This window comes from Myotis davidii, unplaced genomic scaffold (assembly GCF_000327345.1).
Source record: "Myotis davidii unplaced genomic scaffold, ASM32734v1 scaffold534, whole genome shotgun sequence".
Taxonomy (NCBI): Eukaryota; Metazoa; Chordata; class Mammalia; order Chiroptera; family Vespertilionidae; genus Myotis; species Myotis davidii.
Window position 1 is genome coordinate 3,345,187 of NW_006286678.1, and position 8,449 is coordinate 3,353,635.

At 49.1% G+C, this 8,449-nt stretch overlaps 1 protein-coding gene across 9 annotated transcripts in view; it reads right to left on the bottom strand.

Annotated features, from left to right (window-relative positions):
* TMOD1 (tropomodulin 1) overlaps window positions 1-8,449 on the bottom strand; it is an 83,864-nt gene that overhangs the window by 71,353 nt on the left and 4,062 nt on the right. For 8 of the 9 annotated variants that reach the window (XM_015560497.1, XM_015560498.1, XM_015560500.1 and 5 more), the window contains one exon: window positions 7,011-7,178. In XM_015560497.1, coding sequence (XP_015415983.1) covers window positions 7,011-7,178 — 168 coding nt within the window. Of the gene's footprint in view, window positions 1-7,010; window positions 7,179-8,292; window positions 8,317-8,449 lie in introns of those variants that run through there. The other variant, XM_015560503.1, reaches the window with a different exon arrangement.

Below are 8,449 nucleotides of genomic sequence, written 5' to 3' on the forward strand. Positions count from 1 at the left end.
CCTGCCCCCGCCACCCCAGGCCCATCCTTGGCTCTGTGAACAGCCCGAAATGTTTCTAAGGATATGCACCTATTTTTAGAACAGAGATTTATTTCTTTCTATTTCAACTGTTTACTTCTGTCCCAGGCTTGTGAATCTGCCGGTTTGTGTTACAAGGGAGAATCACGGCCCGTGGACCAAACTTGGCGGCTTCCTTCGTGGCCAAGAGGGCCCTCGGCTCACAGGTCACGATTCGGGGCATCGTGGGGAGGATGCCAGTATGTTGTGGAGTCTGGTGGAGAGCCCTGTGGTGGTGCAGGAAGTCCCCGGCTCTCATCTCAGCTCTGGACTGACGCGTTGTGTGACCTTGAACAAGTCCTTTCCCCTCTGTGGGCTTCAGGGTTGTTGTTGTTTTGAGTTTTCATCACTGAAATGGTCATGATAATACCTACCTCATAGGACTGGTATGAGTTGGATGGGATCCATGAAACGCCAAGTGAATGACACATGTCCAAGAGGGACGCCTGAACTCAGGGTTTCTTTGCTCGCTGTATGTATGTATATGCCGGGTTGGGGAAGGGAGGATGAGATAGTCCCTACGTGTGTTTCTAGCTCTGAGATTCTGCAGGTCTAGGTTTTCTCCTCCATCATTTCTTCTTACAGTTCACGGCCCCCTTTTCTCTGAACTCTTGATACATCATGGGCTAAGGAGGGCAGGGCTGCTGAAGGTGGTCTCTCACTGACTAGCTGTGTGATTCCGGGCATCCGCTTCCTTATCTTAGAATGGTGTTGACCCCAACCTGTGAGGCTCAATCTCATGGGACCCTTGCAGAAGTTTTATGTGACGGTTCCCACAGCACACTGAGCGCCGCACCTGGCATGCAAGACGGCCTCACGAGAGAACATAGTCATTACTGTTACTATTGCTATTATTATTTCTGGCTTTGCAGGGGGCCTGTCATTTTCCATGGTTGTTTCTGTGGTTATAACGTGTCACAGATTCCCAATGGCTGTCTTCAAAGTCAACTCTCAGGATGCAATGTCTTTACAAGGTTGGAATTATCCCTACCATCTTTTCTCCTGCAAATACTTTGATGTTTTTACTGAAATACTTTAAAAAACAGTCTTCCTTTACCCCAAAGCCTCGTTAATAAGCAATGTTTATAAAGTCTTTGTGTTGGTGGTTTCCTTCTTTTCTGGAGGTCAGTATTTATAGTAACAATAACATAACTTCAAAGGCCATCGAAGTGAGAAAAACAAGTTGCTGGTGATGCCCAGGCCGCTCCCACACGTGTGCGCAGCAGGTGGTGGGTAACGGCCCAGGCTACCGGGTGACGCCTGCCGAGTGTGGAACCCCAGCTCCACCGTGTTGCATCCTGGGCAGGTGACTTCATCTCTCTAAGCCTCAGTTTCCCCATATTTAAAACGGGGATGATAACCAAACCTCTCAGAGGACTAAAGGAGATAACCCATGCCGGACTCTGCACACGGCATACCCAGGAAACGTTAACTACCTGGGGACCCTATAGAAACATGTGCGCCGCTCCCTGCACAGGTCAGCGTGACTTGCCGTTCCAGAACGTCTGCATGCATTGCCTGTCCTCCCCAAGCCTGGTACAAGGGCAATCTGAGCCGAGGAGTTGGCTCAGCTTCACTGCAGCATCCACTTAACTCCAGAGAGACGAGAAAGGGCAGATCCTCTGGGGGAATCGGTCAGCAGCGGATACTTTTAGCACATGGAGCATTCCTCCCCCGTGGGAGTCCAAGTGCAACAATCTCATGATAAGCTCGAGTTTTTCCAGGCCGCAGAGAGATAGGAAGCTTCAGGGACTTTTTTCTTTTTTTTTCCAAACGTACACAAGTCTAGAGCCCTCTGCTGCAAACATAGCTGCTTTCCAACTCCGAGTACTCCACTCTGTCACATGACACCGGGGCTTAACAATTGCATCACTGAAAACATAACCCCCTGAAGCCTGAGCTGAATTCAAGTAACAGGACTGCCAGGACTTACCGGGGTGATCACATCGTAAGTTATAAATGTCTACTTACTGTGCTGTACACCTGAAACTAACATTATATTGCATATCAACTGCAATTGAAAAAAAATTAAAGATGGCCAGCAATTGCTCATAAAATCATGGATGGTTAGAAAAAGAATTGTGCCCTGGCCGGTTTGGCTCAGTGGATAGAGTGTCAGTCTGTGGACTCAAGGGTCCCAGGTTTGATTCCGGTCAGGGGCATGTGCCTTAGTTGTGGACACATCCCCAGTAGGAAATGTGCAGGAGGCAGCTCATCGATGTTTCTCTCTCATCGATGTTTCTAGCTCTCTATCCCCCCTTTCCTCTCTCTAAAAAATCAATAAAATATATTTTTTTAAAAAAGAAAAAGAATTGTAACTATGGGTGGTGATTGATGTTAGACTTATTGGGGTGATTATTTTGTAATATATACAAGTATTGAGTCATTATGTTGTAGACCTAAAACTAATGTGATGTTATTTATCTATCTCACCTCAGTTTTTAAAAGGAAAGAAAGAAAAAGGTATGGATGCTGAGAGCTAGAGGGGTGTCCGAGGGCCTGAGGCTGGCTGCAGCCACTCTGCAGAGAGGAAGACAGACCCAAAGCATGTGCCTACGCTGGAAACAAAGGCAGGAGTGAACATGCACACCTGCATCTCAGGTTGTTTCCAGGGAGAAAGGAAGATGACTACATACAGCACCGTCCCCAACGACAAACCAGAGCACATCTGTGGCCCACACTGCCTTCCCGGAGACTCCATGAAGCTTTCTAGAGGTGCAGCTAAGATGTGAACACTCAGAACAATGTCATGGCTCAGCCACTGTCTGGGTTTGGGGCGTGAACAAGTTCACCTCTCTGTGTTCTTTTCTTTCTTTCTTTTTTTTTTTTAAATATCTTTATTTCAAAGAGGAAGGGAGAGAGAGATAGAAACATCAATGATGAGAGAGAATCATTGATCGGCTGCCTCCTGCACACCCCCTACTGGGGATCCAGGCATGTGCCCTTGACCGGAATCAAACCCAGGACCGGTTCTGTGTGGACGTGTGACCGAGAGCAAGTTCCTTTCCCTCAGTGGGCTCAGTCCCTGCTCTGCAAGTGGGAGGGTGGGACACCTGCTGGCCCCTGTGCCCACCCAGGCCAGCCGGCTCCCATGCCTATCACGGTCCGCATACCTCTGGCCTCTTCCTGTGCTGTGACTGCGGAACCTGGGCCAAGGGCGGGTGAAACGTGAGCTGGAATGTTTGTGCTCTCAGAAGGGAGGGAGGCCCACTAGATCTTTTCAAAACTCACATACTGACTTGCAAATCAGGTAACAGAGACAGTCCGTGAAGGGCCCGATTGTGCGGCTGGGACAAAAAACCCACTGGCCTCAGTTATCTCCTATCCTCTCTGATTTCTCCTTTCTTTTCCTTGAACTTAGAGAGAAAGGGGTCTTTGAAAATGTCCATTTCAAAACCACAGGTCTCACATTGCACAACCTACTCCCCCATCCAAATACACGGTTACCTTCCTCCCTGCGAGAAATCCGAGTCTCCATGCCTGGTCCTGTGACACCAGGCGCATTGTCAGCTCTTGGAGCCCCAGGGTCTCCACCCTCCAGGGGACACAAATATCCCTTCCTGCCAATCACCTGGGAGAAGGGCTCCAGGGAGCTGACCCTGTGGGTGGTACAGAGGCCCTGGGGACCTGCTGCTGGGGCCAGGCACCCTGACTGTTGGGGTGGGGGGCACTGTGGACACACACACACACACCCCAAGTGAAACAGAGCTCCCAGCTGGAAACCAAGCAGTCCCTGGAGGCTGACCCTGGGTTCGATTCTGAGAGGGCTTCTCCACCTGTCCCCTCCCACTCCCACACTCCCAGCTCTGAGCTTGCCTCTGAGCCCGTCATCATCTGCCCGATTTGCAGTCACAGCCTAATCTGACCTCATTCTCATGCAACAGCTCAGGGCAACTCTATCAGCCCTGAAGGCTAGAGGCCCCAGGTCTTGAGGACCCCCCTAGGGGAGGGCGGGTGGCTGCGCATCAACCTGGGAACAGCAAAGATTCTGCAATATGTTGGGAGGGTTGTGGAGAGAAGCAGAAAGGAACTTGTTGTCAGAAAAGAACTCTGCTACCACAGGCTGGGCAGGACAACAGGGCTCCCATGTGAGCCCCTTCCACCTCCCACTCATCTCCCTGGCATCTTCCCTGGCCCATCTCCCCTGATCCTGAAACAGCAAGCCCACCAAACCGTCCACAGAAACATACTGAGACTCCCTGCCCCTAGTTCCCTTCTGTACAAGACCCTTTGCTCACGGCCTTCACTTGGCCTAGAATTCTTTGTTTTTATTCTTGACTTAGAAAAACCCACGGCCCAGTTCCAATATCGCCTGTTCTGTGAAGCCTCTCGCCAGTAGGGATTAGTCCTCTCCCTGAGCTCCTGTCTGCTCCCGTTTAGAACGGAGTGGACATACGCTGCCCACGGGACCGAGCGCCTGCGGGACAGGATCCCTGCCAGGCCCCCCTGTCGGCAGCTGGCACGGGGCTGGCGCCTGGAGGTAACTGAGCCATGTTCACTGCCTTGACTACAAGTAGCACATCTCCCTTTGTTCTCACTTTTTAAAGCCGTTTGTTCTTGCAGCAATGATCTAGGATAGAATTAGAACAGAATAATTTCATAGCAACAAAGCTGGACGCTTGATTGTTTCTTGCCCTCATCACTAATTTTTACTGAAACCCAGGCTAAGAGGGAACCATGGTGCAGGGGAAGGGGTGGCACCCAAGGCTCCCCAACAATGCTGCCTTCTAATCAACTTGGGCAACTTCATCAGGGGAACCAACTCCTCACAGCTGGGCGGGGTGGCTGGGAATAGCGAGATGACAGCGTGCTGCTGGTGGAAGTTGTCATTCCATGGGACCTGTGACCCAGGGCCCTAGTCAAGGATTCTAGGTTATCTAGAAAGAAGCCACTTAGTCAAATCTGGAGACAAGGCCAGGTTACAAGCTCAGGGACGCTTGGCCCTGAAAGGGACCAACCAATTCCATCATTTATGGATGGGGACTAAGGCCTAGGCAAGGACAGCAACTGGTTCAAGGCCACGTGGAGTAAGAGACAGGGCAAGGGTCGGAACAGAGATACCTAACCTCTAGTCCCTCATTTTTCCTGCTAACCTACTGCCGCTACACCAGCTGGGATTACTTGAGGGTTAGTGGAATGGTATTCAAGTGTCCTTTTTTTCTGGATCACTATTAAACTACAGTTGAGCAATGATAAGTTGTTTTTAAAAAGGCGTAAAATGTCCCATTTTTAATATAAAAATATAGCAAATGGAAAATTCACTAAATTCAATAGCATTCATTATCTACCTCTCCTTGCTGGGCGTTGACCTGCGTACCTGAGATATAGATGTGGAATGAAGGCCCCTGCTGGCTAGTAGGCCTCCTAGGAATCCTCCCTAACCCTGCTCACGGCTCCATGGTGCCTGGCCAAACCACAGACATAACCAGGGAGCTGCTCGCCTTCTGATGCTGTGATCCTAATGGCAGAGGCAAATTCTGAGCATCAAACACACTTCTAAGTGTGCCGGCTATGAAATGCAATGATAAAAATATCAAACAAGTGAAAGACTCTTCCAGTCCTTTATTTCTTGGTTAACTTATTGCATGACACATGTCGCCCCAAACCCTCCCTCTTCCCGCCCGACCCGCCGCAGGGCTTTTACAGCCTCAGGGGCAGTGCTGGCTAGGTGGCAATCTTTGCAGGGCTGGGCCCTGGTTCCCTAGGAGGCTGCATGTGCTCCATATCAGTGTCCAACACATGGAGCTGCTTCTCCCATAGCCAGGATCCACGGGTCCAGCAATCAAGGGAAGAAACGGGAGCGGCACTGCTCACTCACTACTACCCCTAGTGACTCACTGGCAAAATTTTCACTTCCTGGTCCTGTGACCTTATGCTCTGCTGGCCTAGAGGGCTTAGCTCAGGACTTAGTTCCAAAGGGGAAAATGGTTCCTCCCAGAGACACAACAATGATTCTATTGGACTGGAAGTTAAGACTGATGCCCAGCCACTTTGGGCATCTCATACCTGTGAGCGATAAGGCCGAGAAGGCGTTTCTGTATTGGCTGGGGTGATTGATCCTCACTACCCAGGGGAAAGTGGGCTGCTGCTCCACAGTGCGGGTAAGGAAGCATATGTCTGCAGTAGGAGGTTGCTTAGGGCTTTCTTAGTATTAATTACCATGCCCCATGATTACAGTCAACGAAAAACTACAACAACCAACCCAGGCAGGACCACCAATGGCTCAGACCTTCAAGGATAAAGCTTGGGTCATCTAACCAGGCAAGGAACTGTGACTAGCTAGGTGCTTGCCAAAGGCAAAGGGAATACAGAATGGGTAGTTGAAGAAGGTAGTAGTTATCAATACCAGCTATAATCAAGTGACCCATTAGAGAAACAAGGACTATAATTATCATGAGTATGTCCTTATTTTGTTATGAATGTTTGCAGGTGTGTGTGGTAAGCGAATATCTTTGTTTTCTTTCCCCTTAGTCCCTAACCTGGGTTTTATTCTGCAGCATCTAAGTATTGTTCATTTACATCACAGTACTTAAGTTACGGGATATCAAGAAGAGCAGAACTGAAAACACTGGGTCTCTTCCTGCCAGCGTTTGGAATAAAACTATACCATCCACTCTCCTGGGTGTCCAGCTTGCCGACTCCAGACCTTGGGACTTGTCAGCCTCCATAATTGTGTGAGCCAATTTCTTACCAGAAATTTCTTTCTTTATGTATATATGTCCTATTGGTTCTGTTAGAGAACCCTGATGAATACAACACACATACACACACACACATACACACACACACACACACACACACACACCTGCAACACCAACGCTATTCCCATATAATGGCCATGAAGGGAAGTGTAAGTGGTAGCTTCAGGAAGTCTGCACCGGTCCCTCCCGCAGGTGGTAGCGGTGGCTGTCCCTGTACCTGTGACAACGTGGTCCCCATTAGTGCCTACTCACATCAGGGTCCAGCTCATCCAGCTCATTTTCCAGGGTCCTGAGCTCGTCCTCTGTTAGGGCTCCGAGGATTGCATCTTCATCCAGGTCGCGGTATTTCTCTAGTTCTCGTCTGTACGACATTGTGAAGAAGTTGTCTTTGTCTTCTGAGTTTCCGTGCTGATATAAGATCTACCAGAAAGAGAAAGATCTTAGAATGACCCTTCTTGGATCTGCTCTCAGGGAAAATAAATGCTTGTCATTCACATGGTGGCCTGGGCACGTTTTATGAATCGTCAGGATAATGATACTATAGCAGAATACTGCACTAACTTGGACTAATTCCATAATAAAACCACACAAGGTGCAAGTCCTGAGGGCAGGTAATTTAATGAATCCTAATTAATTGCACTGGCATGACCACTAGTTATGAGTAACTGGTTATTATAAATGGCTTATGAGTGCCTGAAAACTATTTTATTCTTCAAGTAGTTTAAATACTTTTCGGTACAATCCTCCGCCCTTCAGCCCACACCCCAATGGAAAACATGAGTGCTGGAAACTCTGCCAAAGCTGTTCTTAACAGAGGGGGGTACCAGTGGTTAACTGAGCACCTGCTTCCTGCAGGCCCTTCACCTACACTATCTCATCCAATCCTCACAAGAAACAGCCAGCAGCAATGTTAACTCTTACTACCATACGTCAACTCATGCATTAAGCAATTCATAAGGATTTCCTCATTTAATCTCTGAGGTAGGTGTTAGCTGTTATCTCCATTTTGCAGGTGAGGATATTGAGCTTAGAGAGGTTGAGAGACTCCCAGAAATCAGGACACTGTGAAGCAGCAGAACTAGCATTGGAAGCCGGGTCTACTGGCTTTTTGAGCGCATTGCTCTAGCCATTGTATTCCAACACCTTTTTCATAGAATCACCGAAGTCCTGGCCAGAGGAGATTGCCTCCTCCAGACCCTTCATATTACTCCTGAGGGAGCTGGCTCAGAGGGAGAAAGTGATTGGCGTGGGGGGAGGGGGATGGTCCAGGGTCCTTGCAGATATAATTAGTTTAGATGAGGTCATGGTGAAGGGCGGGCGGGCCTCGAACCCAACATGACTGTGTCCTTATATAAAGAGGGAATGTGGGCAGCCAGGCATGGAGGGAGACACCATGTGAAGATGATGAAGGCAGAGATCGGGGTGATGCTCCCACAAGCCAAGGACACCGAAGACTGCCAGCAAACCACCAGAAGCTGGGGCGAGGCTGGGACAGATCCTCACAGCCCTTGGAAGAAACCAACCTTGCCCATACCTTGATCTTGAACTTCTAGCCTCTAGAACTTTGAAACAATAAATTTCTGTTGTCTAAGCCACTTGGTGTGTGGTGCTTTGTTATGGCAGCCCTAGCAAACGTATACAGTCAGTATCACCTTCCTCACAGCAGTTTGTGTTTTTAGATGCCCCCCACC